Source organism: Poecilia formosa, unplaced genomic scaffold (genome assembly GCF_000485575.1).
Source record: "Poecilia formosa unplaced genomic scaffold, Poecilia_formosa-5.1.2 Scaffold156, whole genome shotgun sequence".
Taxonomy (NCBI): domain Eukaryota; kingdom Metazoa; phylum Chordata; class Actinopteri; order Cyprinodontiformes; family Poeciliidae; genus Poecilia; species Poecilia formosa.
Genome location: NW_006800095.1, coordinates 34,326 through 60,241, shown reverse-complemented (window position 1 = coordinate 60,241; position 25,916 = coordinate 34,326). Strand labels below are relative to the sequence as shown.

General features: G+C 36.6%; 1 protein-coding gene across 10 annotated transcripts in view; it reads right to left on the bottom strand.

Moving 5' to 3' along the window:
- piezo2b (piezo-type mechanosensitive ion channel component 2b) overlaps positions 1–25,916 on the bottom strand; it is a 126,443-nt gene that overhangs the window by 91,742 nt on the left and 8,785 nt on the right. For all 10 annotated transcript variants that reach the window (XM_016677433.1, XM_016677438.1, XM_016677435.1 and 7 more), the window contains exons 2-3: positions 18,681–18,776; positions 4,544–4,669 (exon numbers count right to left, since the gene is read on the bottom strand). In XM_016677433.1, the coding sequence (XP_016532919.1) occupies positions 4,544–4,669; positions 18,681–18,776 (222 nt within the window). The remainder of the gene's footprint in view (positions 1–4,543; positions 4,670–18,680; positions 18,777–25,916) is intronic.

The window sequence follows — 25,916 nt, the reverse complement described above, 5'->3', positions numbered from 1 at the left end:
AACATTACAAGAATGTCTAAATCCTCAGAAGCAAAATAAAAAGTGAAAATCTGGGTGATAAAAACTTTTTCACTGCACTATAAGCTAATAAATAACCTGCAGTAAATAAATATAATAGTCTCTGGATAGACGTGGTTCTGCTTATTATGACAGCTTGATTATAAAATGACATATTTAGCCTGGTATTTAAAATGTTCCATTGTAAGAACAATATATCTGTAATAATTTTACCCTGATTACAAATAAAAAGTCTTCAACATGGTGGTCATGCAGTAAATAAATATAATGTTCTTAAACTGTAAATGTTAAATGTTTTGGCAGCTATGTTCAGGTTCAACACAGACCTGATTAATACCAGACCTGCAGAAGCAAGAAATCATTTAATTCAGGGGTGTCCAAGCATTTTGTCACGTGGGACAAAATCGTTGTCCCAAGTCCACATCCAAAACATCAAAAGTATTTTTCATTTTTGCTGTATTAAAAGAAAAGCATCTGGTTTTCACTTTCCTTGGGTTCACAAATTTAATATCAGTACAGGAACAGGATTTGGGTCGCATTCTTTAAAAATGCTTTCTGTGATTTGTATGCAGCGCAGTTGGGTTTTCAGTAAAAGTTTCTGAATAAACTCTACTTACCATAAAAGCTTGGTTATAAAAAGACAAATACTTTGTGCTGCATTTTACATTTTAAGAAAATTGTGTTGCTAATAATTATACTCTGATTAAAGTTGAGCACAGTTGGTGGAATCAACTGACTCTGTCACTCTTTGGTTACTTAGTAACTCTCTCACTCTTTTTGGTTGCTTAGCAACGACCTGTTGAGTAACTGGCGCAGCAGCAGTTTTAGGTTTTGCCACAATACCTCAATACCTACTTAAAATAAAATAAAAAAACAATGACATGGAGTGAAAACTGTTAATAAAACAGGAAAGGTCGTGCCACCAGTTATTTATATTTACAACAAAAAGCTAATCAGTAATTATCAAGATTGAGAATTATGAATATCAACTGACATGAACTGATTGTATTGTGATACATTTTTCAGTTCAACCCTAACTGAACATTATAGTTTTAACTGATTTGAAATGCATTTAAAGCACTACAAACCAATCCCCAGTTAAAGACAGTGTTTATGATTCCACAGTAAGAAACAAAATGAAACAAAATCCTGCCACATAATTACCCCAAAACATCTTGAATATCCTCATAAAATAACTCTGTGAACTGGCAAGACAAAAGTCATTTTAACACCTGAACATGAACATAAAATACGAGATCATTGCGTGAAAATTGCAAAGTGAGATAAAGTAGACAGAATTTATGATGTGCAAAAACAAAAACGTTTCACTGCCCCTGAGAATCTGGTAATAAAGAGCATATTTAGCTTCTGGCCTCTGAACGGCTCTGTGTGTCTCCACCTGAGGTGATAAGGTTCATTCTGTGCTCCGAGTTGGCCGGGATTCAACCGAGCAAAGCAAGCTCCTCTCATTAGAAAGAACAAGTCATTAGAGCACAAGGTCAGACTCTGTCCCCGTCTAGACACATTCAAATTTTATAGCTTGATACCGGGTCTCTTGAGAAGCCCAGAAGCCAGCTATTACACCTTTCCAACAGTGGATGAGTAGCTTATTCTGCTTGCAACATTTTAGTTTTTTTCTTCACCGTGTGGTTCAAGGGAGTTGATGAAATTCAGGGAAGGGTTGCGAAACAACACTGCAAGTAAAGGAAGTACTATTTGAACTCCAGGAGACCAGAATCTACTAACCTGTAAGCTCCAGAAGGAAAATGCTGGAAGATTCAGAAAGTAACATTTGTTTTCTTAGACAGTAACATTTAAAATAATGGGCCACGATTAAGCTTTGACCTAAACCAGTTAACAGCTTTATCTGTAAGGTCCAAGAGAAGAAACTGATAAATTCCAGAAAGTGACTTTTAAGTTTCAGAAAAACTAAAGTTTAAATCAGTGTTTTCCTAAGGGGAAAAAAATGATAGCAAAATGTAGACTTATTTCATGTGACTGAGGTCAAACTGTTGTGTTCACAGCCAAACAGACTTTAAAAAGAACTGGAAGAACTTCCACTAACCCGCTAAAAGAGGAACTAATTTTTCACTTAGCTCTTCAGCTCTTTTGTTCTTCTGAAAAACATTAGCTTCCTCTAAATTAACTTTTCCAAATAAATTATAAAGTGTTAATTTAATTGGCTGTGTTATAAACTTTAAATCTATAAGAAATGACAAAAATATGCTATAAGGACATGAATCATGTAAACTCCAAAACACACAAACAAAAAGCAAAAAACAAAACAAACAAAAAAAAAATGCTGGAAACGAGAAATCCTGCAATTACATTAAACATAAGCAAACACCTACAACCAACAAAAGAAACTAGGGCTGCACCAAGGCAAACATTTGGACAGATGTCAATATCAAATGTAAATATTGATGTTATGACCAATAACCTCAGTTACTTTCCAGGAACAGTTATAAGTTTCACAGTGTTACAAAAGCATTTTAGAAAGTAAGTTACTTACCTGTATGTTTTTAAACCAACCTGCATAACACAGAAACTTCAGAAACTACAGTTTAGATTGTGGTAAATAACACTTTTGTAACAAAAGTTACAGAAAATTGTAGAAAATCAGAAAATATGAAAGAATTGGACATATTTCTAAAAAATATGAACCACTTTTTTTTGTTTCAGGTTGAGAAAAAGCTCCTCCTTCAGTTGCAGAGGTCAGAGTTCAAACAGAAACCAGCCTGCAGGATTAATGAGACACACATGTCTGACATGAAGAAACACATGGCAAAGCTGCAGATTTCCTCCATTCAGGGACACAAACCACCAATATCTGGAGGCAGTTCAGCCTGAATTAAAGCATCGGCTCTGCTTTTGTGTTGCTGTCGGAAAATGTAAATACCAGACGGATCTGTAGTTTATCAAACTAAGATGTTTTCTCATCTCTCTTTCAGACAGACAAGAGCAAGGGAGGGACCTCCACACTGCAAAAACACAAAACTTACCAAGTATTTTTGTGTAGTTTCTACTGCAAATGTCTTATTACAGTTGAAATAAAACACAACTAACTTACAAGTAACTTTTCAGCAAAATTGTTTAGAGAAAATAATTCCTTCACTGCAAAAAAGTAATTGAAAGTATTTCATTTCCCTTTGGGGTCAATAAAGTATTTTTGAATTGAACTGAACACAAAATCTTAGAAATTTTTGTCTAGTTTTTAGTGTAAATATTTTAGCACACTTCCATTTAAAATTAAATTAACATACAAAGAAGCTTTCAGTAAGTTTTAGTCAATAATTCCTTAATGTTGTGGAAAAAGTATTAGTTCAAAAGACTTTTCACTTTTAATATGGCAATAATGTCTGATTACAATGCAAGAAAATCCCATTAAAATTAATATTAAGGAACTACTGAATTAAAACAAGCTACTATGTTTTGCTGAAAAGTTCCTTGTAAGTTAGTTTTGTCTTAATTCAAGTGTATTAAGATATTTACACTAAAAATAGGTAAAGAATACTCGGTAAGATTTTTGTGTTTTTGATCCCAAAGGGAAATTAAATACTTTCAATTATTTTATTTTTTTTGTAGTGAAGGAATAAGATTTTGTGCTTTTGCAATGTTGATATTGTTTTAATCAGTTTAACTGGAAGATTATTTCACTTATAACAAGGGTGCGTTCACACTGCAGCCTGAAGTGACTCAATTCCGATTTTTTGGGAATTCCGATTTTTTGCCGGGCCGTTCACACTGCCAGTAAATGCGACCTGTATGCGTTCTGCAGTGTGAACGGGCAAACGACCTGAAAGTGTCCCGCATGCGCAGTAGAGGGCGCAATAACGTCAGCGTTCTAAGTGTTCTGCCAACCGCCATAACAAGAAGAAGTGCTCAGTGTTTACGGAAGTAAACATGGAGGCTAACGGTGGAGCTTAACTTGTGTATTTGAAGTTGTTGTCCAACTGGAGCAGCATATTAACAACTTAATCCTCATATAATCCGTCGTGGTTGTTGTTTGTCTTCCCACTTGCGCTTATCAGGACGCAGAATAGTGAGATCTGTTGAGAATCAGTGACGTTCAGTTCGGATGAATGCGACCTGGACGTTAGGTCGCATTTGAACCGGATACGTATCGGATATGGATCACATTCGAAAAAGAATCCAACCTGTACTGTTCACACTGCCATGAAAAGATCGGATACAGATCGCATTACGTCAAAAAAATCGGAATTGAGTCACTTCAGGCTGCAGTGTGAACGCACCCCAAGACATTTTATTTAAAAGTGCCAGTGAGAATAGTACTTTTTCATCAATATTAAGGATTTATTGACTTAAACAAGCTTGTATATCTTGCTAAATCAAGTGAACAAAGATATTTACACTTGAAACTAGACCAAAAATACTTGGTAAGATTTTGTGTTTTTGCAGTGCATCTCTCAGGTCCGTTCTCAGATTATTCCAAGTGCTTCGGTTCCTCTGCACACAACGGCGCTCTGCCTTAAAGCTTCAACCACAAAGGCTGCAGTGTACTCACAGCTGAAGTTGGAGGAGATGGAGTTGCCGGCCAGGAGGCTGTTGACGGTAATCTGATAGATGATGTGCAGCAGCAGGAAGGACATACTGGTGAAGCAGAGGGACTGCAGCAGACGCCCTGTGTGGCCTAAACAGGAAAGAGCAGCACAGTGAGTTCAACACGTTCATGCAAGAATTTCCTTTAAAAATATATATATATATATATATATATATATATATATATATATATATATATATATATATATATATGTGTGTGTGTGTGTGTGTGTTCTTGGTATTTCTCCGTTTTTAAACAGCAGTTTTTGAGGAATGCATTAAAAATGTGCAGCTGGTTTCTATTGATATAATGTGCTTTACACTGAGACGGCAGCAACTGGGAGGGATTTTACAGATAATCACAAAACATATCCTGGCAAAAAGCTGGCACGACTTAGAGAAACTAAATAAACATTCTGGTGGACCGCAAGGCCTTTACGTCTCTGATTCACTGTCAGAGAAGCAGAACCGCCTTTTATCCACCACTGATTTGGCTTCTGGTTTTAGTGACTGATGTCACCACTTGAGGTTTTATTTTTAAACACCTACACTGTAAAAACAACATTTCAACAAGCGTTTATTGTGCAGTTCCCAATGCAAATATCTTATAACTAACTTCCAAGTAACTTCAGCAAGATATAAGAGGTTGTTTTAAATCAATAATTTCTTATTAATTTAAAAACTACTAGTTCCACTGGTAGATTATATAACATAACAATATGGTTTCCCATGTTATGAGTGAAATAATCTGCCACACTCTTAGAAATGGCTGTAAATTTACAGCAGAATTCTAGCAGTAATACTGTTAATAGAAAATACAGTAGAATATTGTTAAATTGACGTCTTCTTCTGTTGTCACAATCTAGACTGACGACTGGCAGTAAACTACCGTAAAATGATTGTACAATACAGTTTTTTTTCTAGGCAAGACATTTTACATGTATTTGCATCTTAGAGAACCAGCATTTAAAGCTGCGGAGTCGTTTTCTTGAAGTTTTCGGCATTAGATGGCATAATATGCGATCAAAGCTAAGCCAAAATGTTTTTGTCTCTATACATACAATAAATAATTACATATCGGCTGCCTTTTTTTTCTTCATTAGTACGTCATGTTGATGACTGAAGCGTGTTATGATGACTTCAACATTTCTTTTGACAGGTTGGCAGAAGAAATGCTGTCCAGAATGTTTCTATAACCTGACCAATTTCTATAATGCCTAATGTCTGAGTTGTGTTCATGGTAATTATTTCGGACATTTTTATGCTTTATGTCAGTGTTTCTCAACTCCGGTCCTCACACCTCCCTGCTCTGCATGTTTTTGATGTGCCTCTATTCCAGAAATGGGGCAGAATCCAAAACAGCTCAGGTCAAACTGTGGACCATGTTGTCAGATATGTGCAGGTATGTTGTTATTCTAATGATCCTACTTCTTTGTAGAAACACTTTCTCATTGCCTTTGTTTGCTATCTGAATTTAGCTGTGCTGCTAAATATATTTAATATTTTTTATTATTCGTCTTCTTGTCATTATGTCAAAGATGCAAGCCAGTGTTGAACCCTTCCTCATTGCCGTGCAACCAGGACAGCCCTTCCTCCTGCATGTTGGTGAAAACAAGAGCAGCACCAAAGACACTTCACCATCAGTGATCACAAGATCATCCAACGTAGCTTTTGATGAACTTTCAAAGCACACTTCACCTTCAGTGCAAAGTACCATGAATTCCTCTACAACTTCTGTAAATTAATCCAGCCTGCAGTTTTCAACATTGATGTGACTTGCACGACAATTGAGGAGTTTAAGATCCTTGCTTTTACTTTACCTGACAGAGTGGACACTATTTATTATGATGATCATTTAAATGCATACTGTATCAATAAGGATTTGTTTTATGTTCTTCCAATTAAGGACTTGGTTTATTACAGTCCCTGTGGCAAGCAGTTTTCTGCATGGTCAGCATTGAAGGCCATATTGTCTTTGAGAGGGTCCAGCCAACATTCCAGACAGCACAGTGTTGTCCATCTTCTTCATCTTCAGCCTCCAATGAGGCAGCCAAGACTTTGGTTCATTCAACGGTAAAACCATTCCTATAATTTTTTTTACAATGAGCAAAATACAATGACATGGTTTTAAAGCAAGTTATGATTAACATTTGACAAAGTTGATGCTTTCTCTTTACATAATTAAAAACGGCTTTATATATTGTACCTGCTGTCTTCAGAATGCCACACTATTTATATTCTCAGGAATTCCCATTTTTGATTTAGTTTTTTAGTCGCTTCATTGGGATTAACCCAGAAAGAGGCACAAAAGCCGGTCATGGGAAGATGGTATCCAAAAAGACAGGAAAGAAAAGGCAGATGGTCAATGTTCAGGTTTCCACCTTCATCAAAAACCTGAAGGACTTTGAGTGGCATCTCATTCAGGTTAGTTGTTCTTTTCTTTGAAATCTTTCTGTTTCCATGTTATTTAGGATCTAAATTGTATTGTCTTTTCTTTTTCCATGTTGGATGGTGCCTTCATCTGCATCTAATAAAGTAAGTGTCACTTGGACTCTTGAAAACCATTAATAGTTCACATCTTAAAACCCTGTTAATACTAGAATTCCACATTATTTCAGCCATGTTGAATTTTAGATTTTGGAAGTCATTTTTCTTCGATTTGTTTAGTGATACCCAAAGCATGGATATTTATTTTAGGAACTGTGTTTTTATGTTCATAAGATTGTAGAAATTAATGAGTTAAACCCAGTTTATGTAGCTGTAAACTGAAAGTCTTCAATTTTTATTCCAGTGTTGGTGAAACTATATATGGACTTTGAAGGCCTATTTTTTACCAGTTCTCTGAGGAATGGTTTTGTGTTATTTGTTTTGAATGTTTGAACATACTGGAAATATATATCTGGTTTGAGGCATAGTGATGCCTTTAAATAAAAAAAAATCTGTTCTGAAGGTTACTTATCGCATCCTCTTTTGTGTTATGTGAAATTTTACGGTGGCCGACCGTAAAATTTCCGTTCTTTCGGAAGAACAGTAAAATACTGGCAGCTATAGACGCCAAAAGTTTACCATTCTTTCACAGTATCTGTACCGTACTTCCATTGACAGTAATATACTGTCAGGATTAATTACGGTACAGCTATTGTGCATTTACATTAAACTTCTGGCGTCCATAGCTGCCAGTATTTGACTGTACATTTATAGGATTATTTCTTAGAGTGCAGTGGAACCAGAATTTCAACAAAAAAAAATCAGTACTAATGAATTATGGACTGAAAACAAGCTTCATTTCTTGCTGCTAAGTTACTTAAAAGGCATTTTTGTCTAGTTTCTAGTGTAAATATCTCATCAGACTTGAATTGAGACAAAGCTAACTTGCAAGTAACTTTTAAGAAATTATTTAGAGAAAAATAATTTCTTAATATTGATGGAAAAAGTACCAACTACATTGGAAGACAATTTTTCTTATAACAAGACATTTTCCCCCAAGCTATAAGTGAAGTAATCTGCCATAGGAACTTGCATTTTCTCATCAATATTAAACATTTATTGACTTAAAACAAACTTTTATATCTTGCTGAAAAGTTACCTGGAAGTTAGTTTTGTCCTATTTCAAGTGTAATAAGATATTTCCACTAGAAACCTGACCAGAAATACTTGGTAAGTTTCTGTATTTCTGTAGTGTAAATATGTTGAATGACTTTGTTTCTTCCCTGATTACTGCAGGTAAAGAACGTGGGGGAGGGAGCCGCCACAGCTGCTCAACACATGGCTGCTTTATGGTGCACCTACAGGTATTTGGGATAATTTCAGGATAATTCCCGAGCAGAGAGCCGTTCAAACTAAATTAAAAGTTCATTTATGTTAATATTTTTTGATAATTCTAAAGAAGTTTCAGCCGTCTGTTTGAGCTGATGATTTACCCTGATTAGATGATCGTACATATCTGCTCTCTGCGATTCAGCGGTGAATTACGTGGCACTGTTTTCTTCTCATTAAGTTTACAGCATCCGCATGGCGGAGTTTTACTGTGCTGCTGTGCAATATCCTGAGTAAATGGAGGCTCCACCGCTGAGCACAGCTTCCAGAAACTCTACAAACCTACAGAGAAACATTCCAAAAATCACATTTACAGAGTTCAGAGGTACTGAGGGAAGGAGGGATGGATGGATGAACAGATGGATGGATGGATGGATGATTGGATGGATGAAAAGATGATTGGATGGATGAAATGATGGATGGATGGACTGATGGGCACCATTTTCCCATTTTATTTCTGATTTCCATCACATTTAGTGAAACCAGTAAAATCTGAGTCTTTGTTGATTTCTAAATCCATTCCAGCGCCTCTGGGCTCGTTTCTGCTCCATCTTTCCTTGCAGCTTCAGAACAGTTTTGGTTCTGTGTCCGGCGCTCTGGTTTCCCCTGAGAAGACGTTTTATAAGCTTCCTAACAGAAGCCATTGTTAAGTTGCTCCTCCTCCATCATCACACTGAGAACTCCTTCAGTTGACAGCACTCAAGCCTAATATAACTCCAAAGTCTTCAGGGAAATAAATGGGTTTGAATGTAATTTGTCTCAAATTAAAAATTCTGTCCCAGGCTTAACAAAGTGGAGAAAAAGGTGCTGTTAATGTCAGAAAAGTTTAACAAACAGGATTTAAAAAGAAAACCTGGGGTAAGCATAAACACAATAAATCCACAAAAACATTCATCAAAAATATACACAGGAAAGCTTCTCTTAGTGAATCAGTCATGTTGGTATTCATTTAACAAGGCACATGATGCCTCATGTAAGGCTCTTAAAAGTGTATTAGAGTAATAGTTCACATTTTGTTCCTCTCAAATAAGAATTAAATACCTTGAAGCCAAATAGCACAGTTAAAACCAGAGTTAATATCCAAACAAGTTGTCTCTAAAGCCTCAGAAACTGACACGTCCTGGAGGGCAAACTGCACTGTTGTGGCTGTTTAAAGGACAACTTTAAATTTAATGAATTATTCATGCCAAACATCTGGTTTAAATTAACCCAAGAGATTTGACTGCTGCTCGTCCTTTAGGATCGGCAGGCGAAATGAAACAGACCATCAAAACGCAGCATTAAATTCACTTAAATCCCAAAATAATTGAAACAGAGTGGGCTGTGTCTTCATTTCTTACTTTTTTATAATGCTGTTTACAGCCAAAATATAGGGAAACAAAAACAATACCCAGTAAATTTTGATACTAAGGATTTTAAAGCTCAGAAATAATTAATTAAAAGTAACTTTTGTGGAAAAATAGGAGTAGTTTTACTACACTGTACCTTTTACTTTTACTTGAGTAATGTTATTATGAAGTAAAAATTATTGCTACTCTTACTTGTGCAACATTTCCAGACACTTTACCCACTGCCAGTAACAAGTTTTAACCAAAAATGTATGAAACACAGAAAAACACCTACAATTTATGTTGAAGTGAGACCTCTTGTTGATACACAAGCTTTGTTTTTTAAACGTTATTTTCCATCTTCTGGGCCAGTTGTTTCTTTTTTGTGTGTTTTTATGATGTAAAGCAACTTGGAACTGCCGTGTAGCTGAAATGTGCTCACAACATGATTGATTGATTGATTGATTGATTGATTATAGGTGAAAAAAAATACACTACATGTTATCAGTATGTGCATTTTCTACTGTAAGCATTAGTTTCATATGTTTTATTTGGAAATGTGTCTCTTCTTCTGTTTTGACTTATTTTGTAATTATGCTATTGTATAAATATTTTTTTTTTTCGTTTTAGTCTTTAAAATGCCAGACTTAAAATATCAATACTACATCAACAGTAGAGACAAGCGAAAATCACACAGGATTTAAATGTCTGAACAAACAGCCACTCCTTGAAAACCACAATTGGTTTTGGGAGAAAATAAAAACTAGAAGATATGAATTTACAAATCCTGACATTTCAACTAATATTGCAGTCTATGGGCGGGATCCTCTCTCTGTTCTGGTGGGATTTATGGAGCTAAATTGGTGCCATAAAGTTTGTTTAAAGGTGATCTATTAACAGCTCTGTCACTTTAAATCCAAATAAGGTGATGCTGGACACGCCTGCCAATTCTACGTTTACACTCTCACGTGAAAAAGGTGGCAAACAGATACACATGTTACGGAGTAAAGCTTCTTTTCAAACAAGATGGAGGCTCGTATTTCTTTTACTGAACCTTTCTGTTCAGTATTTATTGAAGAGAAAAAGAATGGCGTCAGCTGATAACGGGCAACAGCTGTTTATAACCAATAGCAATCAAAAGTCAACAAAGCAAGATAGTGACAAAACAGTAACAGATCCTTAAGCATTCTTCAAAATAAAAGACTTCCTCTATTCAAATAAATCATGTCTTGCACTTAAATATATTTCACTTCACCTTTGTAATTATATACAATCATGTTCAATACAATTAATAATAATCATCATGTAAATTATGCTTAACATATAATTGTAAATCAGTCACTTATCATGCAAATATACCGAACAACACAAGTGTAAAAAAGTCACAACAACGCAGTTATACAACTGTACATCTTTAAAAAGCATTAGTAGAGCCTTCTGCACAACCAATAAGAATGTAGTAACTGTCTTCTGGACGGTTAAGCCAACAACTAAACACTAGTCTTTTCCAGCAGCCATTGTACAGTACATGCAGAAGTAAAACTAGCCCAACAAACTTGCTGGACCTCCGCATGGGTTGCTAGGTAACGGGATGGGCTCGGCTGGGGTTGATGGATAACGGCACAGTGTGACTTAACAATTAGAAGGTTTTTGAAATGGCAAATTTTCCAGACACCAAAATACATTAAGTTATTGCCAAAAAAAACTTGAGCATTTTTTAAAACACTGTTTACAGAAGCAGTAGAAATGGAAGTATAAAAACAGGTAAAAAGAGAATTTTACATTATAGGTCCACAGAAGAAACGTATAGTTTTAGGATATTTTCAAAGCTGTGAATGACAGTTGAAATTTGAAACGGAAGACATAAATATTTTCCAGATTTATTTATTTATTTTATGGTTTCAACAATAGTTTCAATGGTTTTATCCAAGTTGAAGATTTTTGAGCCCAATTTTATGGCCTCACTTTAACTCCACAGAGATTTGACAGAAAAGAAAACCACAATTCCCACGGAAATAAAAGACAAAATAAGCCATGTGCAGCTTCAATACTACAAAAAAATCCTTTAATCTGTGGTGATTATAACAAGAGATTATAGTTTTTAAAAACAAATATTTTGCTAAAATCCAGAGTTTATTGTGTAAGGCTGACATCACAGCCATTTCCAGTCAGAGGTGTTTCCCCGAGTGTGGTCCTGTTTGCTATACCTTCCTCACAGCGGCGTCTGTCATCCTGCGGGCCGTCCCTGATGACAGACAGCTGAGCCAGAGACAGATGGGATACAAGTCCGGACCGGCTGAACCCGATCAGTATGTCACGCTTTCCGACGCTCTGGGTGTTTTACTGCTGCTGTTTTTGTGATCTGGACTGGGCTGGTAAATCACTTCCACAATAAATACATCTAATAAAAATAAACGTAAAGGGGAAATGTAGTCTACCTCAGGCTAATCGTGTTGAATAGAAAACAAAAGACAATGTTTTTTATTGTATGACATGAGGTGAACCACAGAGTATTTATAATAGTTTTACAACACTGTTTTTCTGAGTGACTTTTCCTTTGTGGCTTGGCTTACAAAACTCTGCTCTCAAAATTCATCCTTATTTAAATGTGTCATACCTCTTCATTTTGATCAAGCAAAGAGTTTTTTGGATAATTGAGAATTTTAAAAAATTAAAAAATTAAATTAATTTCTCTTTGGGATCAATAAAACTTTTTTGAATTGAATTTGAAATTATTACTTAATTCTCCCAATATAACAACCTTATTCTAGTAATATTACTTTACTGCCGTATGACTTTATTCTTGTAACTAAATAAAAAAATATCTTGCCCTAATATTCTGTTGTAACTGACTTGATTTTAAAGTCCAAATAAGTAGAAGAAGTTGCAAAACATGCTTGCCAAACAAGATGGCCGCCTTGGGCGTGGTGACATCACTGAACTATGGAAACCCAAGGAGCGCATTGGTGGGAAAATAAATAAATAAATAAATAAATAAATAAATAAATAAATAAATAAATATTAATCCAAAAATTAACTCTTAAAAAAAAATATACCGTCCAGTATTACTGTAGAATAGTAGTGGCATTCTTAATCTTGTTTATGTAACAGAGTTTTATTTTAACAATATTCTAGATGTGAAGTTTGTCAAAATTTGTTTATCTTTTCTTTGAATTTATTTTGTTTAGTCAACAAGTTGTTTCTCCAGACATTTATTGGTGTGTTCAGTTCTGCTACGCTGATCTTGGCAGTTGGTGGTTACCATAGCAACCAGTAACTGGTAGCTCCTCCCCCATTTTTTCCTGTTGCCGTCGGTAACTGCGGCATGTATTAGGATCAGCTCTGTATTTTCTTTATAAATATTATATTTTAGACAAATTTAATCATATGCAGTGTTTCATGAGTAATTTTGCTATGTTTCTGACATGTTTTTAACTGTTGTGCATTTTAGCTGTTTAATTTTAAAACTGCTAACTGTTGTTAACTGTTATTAACTACTCACTGGGAATTAATGCTTTGTAGTTTGTTTAGGATTATTTATTGTATTTTATTTAATGTATAGAGGCAGAAGCTGGTGAACTGATGTTAACCACAAACTTTATTTCCTGTTTTTGTTAGAGTAAATACGGTGAAGCTCAGTGTGTCTGTCGTGAAGTCAACCTATTGAAGCTGAGACGAAGGGTTACACCAGGGGTCCCCAAACTACGGCCCGCGGGCCGGATCCGGCCCGCCTCCGCATTTGGTCCGGCCCCCAGAACAATTCCAGAGAGATTTTTTTTTTCATATATGTGTATTTGTATTTGATAATAAAGTTGGACTTTTGCAATAAAATGTTCCTTAGTTATAAATTAAGGAACATGCTAGTAACAACGAAAGCTGTTNTTCCCAATTGATGGCGGTTTGTTGCTGGAGGACCTGGATGCATTGCACGGGCGACAGGAGGAGACTGTCAAAGTGGTGGAGCTGGTGGCATTATCTGAGCTGGTGAAGGTGTAGGACAGGGGTCCCCAAACTACGGCCCGCGGGCCGGATCCGGCCCGCCTCCGCATTTGGTCCGGCCCCCAGAACAATTCCAGAGAGATTTTTTTTTTCATATATGTGTATTTGTATTTGATAATAAAGTTGGACTTTTGCAATAAAATGTTCCTTAGTTATAAATTAAGGAACATGCTAGTAACAACGAAAGCTGTTACCAACAGCTTTAGTTAGTAACTATTTAATACACGCATATAACGTGACATTCTGTTCCAACCTTCTGCGGTCTGCGCCCCTACCTGGCAACCCCCAGAAAAAAAAATTCCTAAACCCGCCCCTCTCAAAGAGAGAACGGAATAATGGCGAAAAGATTAGGTAAGAGAAAAATTGATTCAGAATGCAGGGCATTTAAGCTGCAGTGGACAAACGATTATTTCTTTTTTCAATGCAAAGAAAAGGCTGTCTGTCTCATCTGTCAAGAAGCGGTGGCGGTATTCAAAGAATATAATCTGCGGCGACATTACGAATCCCGTCACAAAGACAAGTATGATAGCTTGCAAGGCCAAATGCGAGCAGACAAACTCTCAAAGCTAAAAACTGGACTGTTAACTCAGCAGAATGCATTTGTACGCCAAGCTCAGCTGAACCAGTCATCTGTTAGGGCCAGCTTTCGGGTTGCTCAACTGATAGCAAGCAGCGGTAAACCTTTTACTGATGGAGAGTTTGTCAAGAAATGCATGAACGCTGTCGTGGAGGAAGTGTGTCCCGAGAAGAAAGATGCATTTAATGTTGTGAGTCTATCAGCAAGTACAATCACCAGACGCATTGAAGAAATCGGAGGTAATATACATGCTCAGCTGCAGCAGAAGACGAAGGAATTTGAATTTTTTTCATTAGCACTGGATGAGAGCACGGACGTGCAGGACACCGTGCAGCTGCTCATTTTTATTCGTGGAGTTAGTGCAAACTTTGAGATGTGTGAGGAGCTGGCAGCCCTCCAAAGTCTCAAAGGGACTACAACTGGGGAGGATATTTTCGGCAAAGTGTACCAAACCATGGAAGAGTTGGACCTGGACTGGTCAAAGCTGGCTAGCATCACAACTGACGGGGCTCCTAGTATGGTGGGGATGTCTCGGGGTCTAATAGGACGCATGAACCGGGAGATGAAAGAACGAGGTCTCACCGCCCCGCTACAAATCCACTGCCTAATTCACCAGCAAGCACTGTGCTGCAAAGTGTTGACGTGGGATTCTGTCATGAAAGTTGTGGTATCATGCATAAACTTTATCAGAGCAAAAGGACTTAAACACAGGCAGTTCCAAGAATTCCTGTCTGAACTGGATTCTGCGCACGGAGATGTGCTGTACTACACCGAGGTCCGATGGCTGAGCCGGGGCAGAGTTTTGAGGCGTTTTTACGAGCTGCTACCTAAAATTAACGCATTTCTTAATTCACAAAACAAAACGGTGCCAGAGCTGATCGACCCAGAATGGAAATGGCACCTCGCATTTTTAACAGACATAACAGAAATGCTGAACAGCTTTAACTTGCAGCTACAAGGCCAGGGGAAACTCATTTGCGAAATGTATTCCCACATAAAAGCATTTGAGGTGAAACTAGAGCTGCTTTTGGGACAAGTGAAAAAGCACAGCTTCGTCCATCTCCCTGCTACACAAAACTTCTCTGCAGAGAACCCAGCGGTCCCGTTTCCAGTTGAAAAGTGTGTGGAAGCACTGAAAATGCTGAAGGCGGAGTTCAGTGTGCGATTCCGTGAACTACATGTTTATGCAAAAGAAATCCGTCTTTTCCAGAACCCCTTTGTTGCCGACATTGATGAAGCCCCGCCTTCTTATCAGTTTGAGTTGGCCGAGTTACAGAACTGTGATGTTCTGAAAGACGCGTTCAAGCCCAACAGTCTCATTGACTTCTATGCCGCCCTCCCAAACGACACGTACCCTAACATCAGAAAACACGCAATGAAGATGTCCACACTTTTTGGCAGCACCTATATCTGCGAGCAAACCTTTTCACGCATGAAACTGCTGAAATCTCCAACAAGATCAAGATTGACAGATGAACATCTGCATCAGTGTTTGAGACTGGCAGTGACTGGAATGGAACCTGACATTCAACTTCTCACCAGCCAGATGCAGACCCATAGTTCACACTGATGAACATACAAAGGTAAGCTCACTTTTCTGACTTGAATTAGTCATTCTGACTATAAAAAATATAATCATAATAAAATCTACTGGGATAAAATCCATCTCCACAACCATACTGGTAGTGGTATTGGTTGTGCTTTGTAGGTGCTGCATCTCAGCCCACTTGCTTTGTGGTTTTCACAGGGAAGTTGATGAGAGAGAGAGCTGCAAATAGCGATGTCTACAAGCCTGCTGGAACCTACAAAAGGATTATAAGGAAGGAACACAGGAACTTTGAGAGCCTGCTCATATGAGCCATTTAAGTAAGAGATTCTGCTCTGACAACTAAGCTGAACTTGGACCTGTTATGATTGTGCACAGCACAACAGAAAGTTTATGTTAAATGCACTTTTTTTCTGTGAAGAACCCAGAGAGGGTTATTTGGTTATTTTTTATTTCATAAATAGTGTTATTTCCTGGATTTTTTTCTGTGAAGAACCCAGAGAATGTTATTTGATTGTGCTTTCTGGGAAACAATAAATTTTTACATTTAGGCACTCCTGCAATCGTCACACTTTTTCTGTTACAAACTGACTCCGGCCCCCCACCAGAGAAGGGAAACGTTATGTGGCCCTCACAGGAAAAAGTTTGGGGACCCCTGGGTTACACTATACATGCATAAAGCTCTGGGAAACTTAGGAGGCCACTTAAAATGATCAGTTTCTTTGATTTTACTCTTTATATGCATATGTTTGAGTAAAATGAACATTGTTCTTTTATTCTATGAACTACTGTCAACACATCTCTGAAATTCCAAGTAAAAATTCAGCATTTATTTGCAGAAAATGAGAAATGGTCAAAATAACGGAAAAGAAGCAGAGCTTTCAGACATCAAATAATGCAAAGAAAAGTTCATATTGATTTAGAAACAACAATACTAATCTTTTAACTCAGGTAGAGTTCAGACATCGATATTTGGTGGAAGAACTAGGAGATTTTCAAGGGAGTTCAGTGCAGCGGGCTCTTAATTTTTTACAGAGCTGCATATATGTCTGTGTATATTTATATACTTTTAACAGTTTTTTATCTTTGCGTAAACCTAAATTCCTTGCTGCTGTTACATCTTAATTTCCCCCAATTGTGGGACAATAAAATGATTTATTCTTTTCTAAAAAAACAAAAACAAAACAAACAAAATTACTATAAACTGACTATATGACTACTGATGTTTATGTTCAGCTATTCTTGAAGTCAACAGCTATTAGACAGGTGAGCATCCAGCTTTACTAGAAGCCTTTTCTCTTTAACTATTGATGAGGTTGTAAGTGGTCCACTTTCTCTCGTTTCTCTTCCTCCCTTTACTTCCTGCCTGTTATTTCAGCTGGAGACGCGGAGACGAACCTCGGACTGGATGCTGCTCCCTCCTCCTCCGCCAATATGGTTTTATGTATTATTAAACACTGCATGCGGTCTCCTCCAGAAACCCGTGTTATTGCTGTGGAAGTCTGGGAGGTGTGCTGTTTAGTATTTTGCGGTGGAGGTCCAGTGGCTGCAATCCCACATTTATCATCTGTGAGGAGAACAGTCACCTCAGTCACTTCTCAAAAACCGCAGAAGTCCATTGTGATTCATACTTCTGCAGCCGATGAATACCTCCAGCCCTGAAACGTTGATGTAGCAGCTTTAAAGACCAAAACGTTTAAGATCAACCCTTCACATGGACTGAATTAACTAATTGTGATCTTTAAATGTACACATTTATTGGATTTGCTAAATAAAACTAAACAGAAGAAGGAGAGAGCCCAAAGAGTCCGTTTTCATCAAGCAGACTTCAGATCTTGAGCTGTCGGATCGAAGCGTTTTTATCTGAGATCTGCCTGACAGCGGATCGTTTTTGTTATTACAGATGGACTCGTGCCTGGACTCACTAATATTACATTTCACGGGGCTAAACCGTGTGCCAAATCCAACCTCATCACAGGGAAATTCACGTCTCCTGCAGGAAAGGGCTGGTTCGCGTTACAGAGGACAACATTCAAACCAAATCTAAACATTTAAAGGGACCTATTATGCAAAATTCACCTTTTGAAAGTTTTTATTCTTCCATTTTGGGTCTCAACTGCTTCGAAAACAATAACCCACACATTTGTTTTTTTGACAGTACATGTTTCTTGGTGTGTGGGAAATAAGATGCTTGAAAATAATTCAGATTGTTAAATAACATTCAAGAGGCGCAATGCCGTTACCTAGCAACCCCAGCAGAACTCCGACTGTCACCTAGCAACCAAGGTGGAGTCGCAGCTTATTTGGATTTAAAGTGACAAAGGGCCCTAAAAAAGCTGAAAGAACAGACCGTACTTAAATCTGATTATCTAAGAATGATTTTGTGCAAAAAAAATGCAACTAAAATGTTTTGTATCGACCATAAGTCAAGTTAAGTTTGTTTGTATACAGCATTTCAGCAACAAGGCAGTTCAAAGTTTGTTATAGAAACACAAAAGTTAAAAGTCATAAAAACATAATAGTGCCATCAATTAAGAAAGCAATAACAAACATATTTTATCAATGATCAAAATCATCAATACACATAAAATATTTTGGTCAATCTTCCAGTAATTGTGGGTAGAAAGCAACTTTAAACAGGTGGGTTTTTTTTTCTCAATCTAAAGGAACTCAGTGTTTCAGCTGTTTTGCAGTTTTCTGGACTTTTATTCCAGATTTGTGAAGCGTAAAAGCTGATTAGATCTATTCATACCTGTTCAAGGAAGCATAATAGGTCACCTTTAGAAACTCTGTGAAAACCTGGAAGCCTGAAGCAGACATGAAAAGCAGATCTTACCTTGCATTGTTGTGCTTGTCGGCTCTGGAAAGAGCGGAAGAAGCAGGAGATAGATGAGGTAGACGAGGGACAGGACATTGTACCTGAAGAGGCAAGCTGCAGAACGGAGCAAAACAAACGCAGAAAATTAGATCAGAACAAAGAAGAGTTGGCTGTGGTGATAAAACACCAGAACCTTCGAGTTGGACTGCTCCAAACACACACCAGGTTAATCATCTCATCACACAAAAAGAGGAAGCAAAAATAAAACTGGCACCAAATTTAGGACCTTACATTTATTTATGAATTATATTTTAAGTTAGCATCCTTTCTTTTGCGCATTAATATTCTGTAAAAGTGCTTCTTTGCACAAAATTTGATCTGTCTATTTAATCATTTGCATTAGTTTTTTGTCTTTATTGTTGCTGACTTTCTTAACTTTACAATGATGTATTTCAGCTTTTTCTCCTCTTCTAAAACAAATTATCTCAGATGTTTTTCTTAATCACCCCATTTGACAGAAAGGTACCCTTTTGCATATTTTTTCTTGCCTCTATGAAAACTCTATCCAGAATAGTAATCATTCTCATATTTAAATATTTCTGAGTTCATATTTGCAGCCTTCCATGTACAGTTGCTTAAAAACAAACAAAAACAAACCAGACAAGTGAAAAAATACCACATTTCATAAGTTAAATGTGTTTAACAGCTCAGATGTAAATTCAGAGAGAATAGTTTCTACATGTGCCGAAAGGTTCAAAAACTGCATAATTTACAGCCGTTGTTATTTTTATCCAGGTAATATATTTTCTGATATTCAAATTAATTTGGTTGCAAAGATTCAACTTAAAAACAATAAATTAAAGAAATCACTAAGGAGGCAAAACTTCTCAGGTGGGTTGAGGTTTCAGATTATGTATAATTTGTGATTATTTGTGAATATTCAAGGTGCAACATTACACAAAATCACGGTTTGGTATGTTTTCAGGAAGCTTCTATAAAGAAAAATAGAAAATATGTCATTTATTTCACATCAACCAGCAGCAAACTTCTTTTTTTAATTTCTGAAATTAAATTTACTAAAACTTAATTAAACGGAGAGTCTAATTTATTGTTTTTCAATAAATTAAAGTGTAAGCAGGCACAGATAGATTGCACAACCTGGAAACAGTCAATGTTAATGTTTAGATATTTTTAAATAAGACTGCTTATATTTGTGAAAAAGAACTTTGTTGTTGTTTTGACGTTTCGACAGCCGAATGGCCCAGCTGTACCTGAATGCAGCACGCTTTTGGAAGCAAAAATGCTTTCAAAACAGGAAGAATAAAAACATGTTGCTAAGACCAGCAAGATGTGGGGAGTTTAAAAACGGGAAAATCACAAGATTAAGTCAAAAAAGTATTTCTGTGTAGAAACTTTCATCTCAAATAAGCATTTGAGTTGGAAATACTGAGAGAATGTAGCCCAATAAAAGCAATAAATAAATCACATAAACTCTACAAAACTGATTGGCAAGACTGAGGCAGCTGCTTGTTTTCAATAAAAAAAGAAATTGTGGCATCAATAAAAGATTCAAGTTGACCTAATTGTTGTTTGATCCGCCGTTGCCTGAGCCTGTGCCCCCATCTGCACCGATTATTCTCCCAGAAGGAAAACAAAAACAAGCCAACCACAATCAGCAGCTCATCTAAAACCTTGTATTTATGTTTATGCAGGGGGAAAAAAAACTGCATTCATGAGTTTAAAAATCAACAAAAGAAGCACAGGATTATGTTTTACAGATGTGTAGCCATGAGTTATTTTATGAAACCGCTTCCACAAGGCAAATATTTAATGGAAAGAGTGAATTTAAGAGCGTGTGGTTGAGTTTCAGGCAGGATGAGGAACATTTGAGTGGAAATGTAACTGGATTCATGGATAAATGAAACCTGATCTGTGCACACAGAGCGAGTCATGATTTTAACGCCTAGATTAAATTAACAGGTTGAACCTAAAACTCTGTAGGTAAAAATATATATATTTGTCAAGATTAAGGTTTAATATTTATTAAATGGATTAAAATACATATTTGCAACTTAGATATAAATTGTTGTGCATATAAAAGTATCAAACATTTGCGACCAAAGAGTCATATAAGGAGAAAATGTCAAAACATGATTGAAAAAGGAGAAATTTGCAAATAAAAAGGGTTGAAAGCCTGAAAATCTAATAAAAACTTTTAAATGTAACATAAACCTTCAGTTCTACTAGCTGATATTTCACAGTTTTACACTCATTTTCTGCACCGGATCAATGTGGTGGCTGGTTGTAAAATGTCAAAGCAGTGAAAAGACAAAACACCCACAGACACACACACAAATACAGGAATTAAAAACCACCAATTAAGGCTTAACCAGGCTTTTTGTACCCGGAAAAGCAAAAGATTTTAACCAATTACTCTTTTCCATTAAAAATATGAATACTTTGTGTTTTATAAGCACATTTTTCAAAAAAAGTGGAGGTGTTTTTTTGGAGGGGTTGGGGAGGAGTTAGCTCAAACAGTCGTACACAGTGCTGCAAATATCAAATTATTCTTAAGGTAAATCAGAAAAGGTGATATTTAAATTAGCGAGTAAAGGTTGTTGGCATTCAGTTGGATTTTGGATGCACTTTGGTTCATCCTTTAACATCGGAGAATAATACAGTTTGTAGCAGAAAAACAAAACAAACATCTAAACATTCTGGATTGTAAAATAATTGACTAAAAAATTAAAATTATATTTAATTAAGTAATTAGATGTCATCTTTGTTTGATCAGACTGTGGAGAGAAAACATAAAATCACTCTGCACTTTGCATTTCTAAAATAATCACTTTCCAATTATGCAAATTGGCCTAGTTAAAGAAAGTGCTTGCAGATTTTAATGTGGACCTGGAAGTTTGACAGAAACACAGAGCCATTGAGATGGAAAGGATTATAGGAATCAATATGAAGGGTGGCAGAACAAGTCAGCTGAGTCTACAACTTGGATCAAAACAAAACGGGAAGCATCCTGGTGGAATAAGAAAGACGTCAAAAAAACTCAGAGCAATGTCTCTGGAAAATAATAATAAAAAAAAGAAACACACAGCAAAGATGAATGCGTAGAAACAGAAGCCAAAATGTAAGAAACAAACTGAAACAAATGTGATTTAGGTTCAGAAATACAAAAAACAAATGTTACACCTACACAGAAAAAAATCAGTGTTGAAGTGGATTGAAGAGAAGCAGCCATATGTTTGGGGACGACTGGATGAAAAAGGAAATGTGGTTTAAATATTTATTGGCCAAGGAGATGATCTAAGAAAGTTTGTTTTGGTTCCGCCCCAATGAAACACAAGATGTCTGCAGAAGGAAAATAAATCCCTGACGATTAAAGCTACATGTCAGGTAAGCGAGGTGGAGTCTGTGCCCACTGCAGCCAGTTTAAGTCAATTATTTTTTATTTACGTAGCTCCTGGTCATAACAAATATCATCCTTAAGAAACAAACTATGATGTGATTTGTTGCAGACTCGTTTGCATAATTCAGCTTGTGCAGGTGTTTAATTTCTAAAGCAAACAATTGCTTCATGGAGGCGTGGAGGTCTCCATGAAGTCGCTAAGGTTTTCTCTTCCTCTGCCGTTATTGCTAAAACTACAGGCAGTCTACAATTCCAAAACGATGCAGAAAATCAAAGACATCGTTCACAACTTCTTCTGTTTGCCGACTGAAATTCTACCTGATGCGATCCAAGTAAATGGGAGAAATCCCAGAGAGCGCACTGAAGTGAGATGAGAATTGAGCAAAATTGCGTAGGACGGCAATGGCCAGGGATTAATTTGCGACATCAATTTTTTAAAGATCGATTTGTGGGGCAAAAGTACCTTTAATTCATGATTTTGTTCTTTTTTTAATATCCAAGTTAAAGTTACCCTCAAATTGAGAGCGTTCAGCTGGTAAGTCCAAACATGGTTGGTTTAGAAATTTGTTTTATTTTGGATAACTACATATAATTAAATATATTAATCTCCATTTTAAACATTTATATACAAAAACATGGTCACACTATCAGTTTAATAAGATACAAAACATCAGAAGCGCTAATAATTAGTTTCAGTCTCTGGAAAATAAACAGGATTTGATATTTCAAGTCAGAATTCCAAATTTATGGGATATTCTAGTTTTCAACTGGGAACTAAAAAAAATCCAACTTCCCAGTATAAGGAGAACACGACATTAACACCCCTGGAATTAACAGAGTGCCAAATCTGACTGAGAAACAGCTTAGATATACTGAAGTGTACTTGAATGAAATCTGGTTATTTTTGTCAAAATTAATCAAATGTTTAAATTTTTCTCAGCCACAATGAAAATCCCTCAGGGCCCAAGATTTACACTGCAAAAACACTAAATCTTGGCAAGTAATTTTGGTTTAGTTTCTAATAGAAAAAGCTTAACACACTTGAAATAAGACAAAACTAACTTGCAAGTAGCTTTTCAGCAAGATATAGGAGCAAACTTATTTCAAGTGAACTAAGATATTTGCACTAGAAACTACATTAAAAGTACTTGGTAAGATTTTGTGTTTTTGCAGTGTAACATTTTCGATTCCAATTTTATACCTGAAAATTTTTATTGATTCCCATAAAATCCCATTTTTGAGGCAAACGCCTTAGCGAGGCAATGCCAGGATATTATTTCCCCTCCTAGCGATTTGATTAACAGCTACATAAAACCAGTGTGATGATTAAATGGTTTACAGTGTCGCCACGCTGCGCTGACTTCTAAAACAAAAACAAATCATGCATGAAAGCAAATGTTGCATGTTGGCTCTGGATTAAATTAGGACCCCTGCACATTACACTGTACAAACAGAGGCATAAAGGATGTGTTTTAGTCTCTGTGATGACAGCTACAACACTTTAGAGCAAACATGACTTCTAAAACGCATTAATTGATGTATTGATCCTCTATCCACCTCATTTCCTGAGTCCAGCGCCCATCTGTGCTGACTGCAGGTTTTTACCGGTTAAACAGCTCACATCTCCTCGTTGAGTGCCAATTAACACTTACAGAATCTACCACACCACATACATATATATATATTTTTTCTTCTCCCTGAATGACTCAAGCTGCACACTGGTACAAAATCATGGTTTCAATTACAGGTTAAACCTCAAAGCAAGCAGAAAATATGGCATAAACAGCGACAAGCCTTTGAACATTTTTTAGGTCAGGCGGCGAGGAAGGCAGCACACAGCGACTCTGTGTAGCATGTGGACACTCGGTCTGACCTCCTGAAATTCGTCTTTGCCATTATATCAACAAGCCCGGAGTTTACAACCAAGTCGGCAGCACGAGTTATCGTCGAAGTCGAGCTGAACTACTGAAAAATTACACTTAACTGCTGAAAATGGTGCTTTTATTTATCTTTGCGCAGTCAATGGAGCCATTCATTGACATTTGACTTGGCTCCGGCTTTTCCCTTGGTGCCGAAGTAAGTGCACCTCCTGCTTTTCTCCACGCTCAGATACAAGCCGAAGGAAAACTAACAAAAGTTTGATAAATGGCAGTAGGAGGGGTGCAATGTTTTTGCAAGTTGCAAACATCTGCAGATTATCTCCGAGATCGGTTTCAGTTGCGCAAGACGGCATGATATGCCAAACAGAGAAACCACTTAATGATTATTGTTTATCAGATTCCTTTTGTTTCTTTTTTAGAGGCAGGAAGTCAAGATTTTCTAGCTGGAATGCCGGAGGAGGGAGTGAGACACTTTTTTCTTTTGTCCAACAGCCTTCTGTCCTCCACCCTGCACATTTTTAATAAAAGTGGTACTAAACACAACGTCATCGCCGCCCATCTGCTTGTAGTTACAAATGTAAAGATGTTTGCATCCACTCTGTTTATTGTTTCTGATGGTAGGACTGTATTTAAAGGCCTCGCAGACACTTGACCGCAGCCTTCCTGACTATTTGGCCGTCCGCGCTATGACTCAACATCTGAGGATTTTTACACCGAGTATGAAAATAAACTATCGTTTCTTTCAGACATCAGATTACAGGAAAAAAAAAATTCCCATTCAATTCTGAATTTTGTCCTGTGGAGTTGAAGCTATTTTTACTGAAACGCAAAACCTAAACACATAAAAATCCAAAGCAAAGTCGCATTTGGAGTCAAGTGTTGTTAGGAGAAGAAGCCTACATACATGGAAAAAAAGCACATAAGGTTGGAAGATAAGGTGATCCGGTGCCAGTACAAACTGGGTACGGGGGAGATAACGCAGGAATCTACAAGTAATAAAGAGCATTCCACACCAAATGTTTCATCCACACATAAAAGCTGACAGTGACTTTCTTTAAAGTTAAGTTCAAAGAGTTTGGTCCAATCCAAAACCAGAATTTCTTTTTTAATGTAAGCAGTAAAAGGCTGAAGAAAAAGAAACAAAAGAAGAAAAACATCTAACATTTGGTGTCAAGAAAGAAAAAGATGACAAGACGAAGAAACAAACGAATGAGATAAAGGGAGGTAGGACACAAGGAAAGAAGAAAGGAAAGAAAGAAGGGCATAAGGTGGAGAGGTGGGTAAGTCGAGCACAAGACAGGAAGGGAAAGGAGGAAGGAAACAAGGAAGTAATAAAGGTACGGCAGGACAATAAATCAATATCAATATAAATCAGAACAGAAAGATGATCAATATAAAGTAATAATACAGATAGAATATTACTCCATATATTCACAGAGTTCTGATCCAAAACCGCATTGCATTCTGGGGGAATTAAAGATTCACTCTTTGGTTACCTAGCAACCCACTCATTCTTTGGTTGCCTAGCAACGACTTGTTGAGTAACTGCCAGCAGCAGCAGTTTAAGGTTTTGCCACTCTGCCTCATAACTGCTTAAAAATTTTAAAAAACAACAGCATGGAGTGAAAACTGTTTGGCAGCAATTCATATATTTAAATCAAAAAACTAATAAAAAAAATGATCAATGTCGACTGATTTGGGCATACCAATAAAAATAATACAATAAATAAGTTTTAATAAAAATATCAATACAAATATGGAAAATAAAAAAATTACCGGGAGAATAGTAATCTTATGGTAATAACCTAATTATTGTTATGAACTAATATGAAATGCTTACAGGTTTTTCAGCCATATTGTCCAGCCCTAAACGAAGATGACACACAAGGAGGTGAGGAAAGAAAGAAAGAAAGAAAGAAAGAAAGAAAGAAAGAAAGAAAGAAAGAAAGAAAGAAA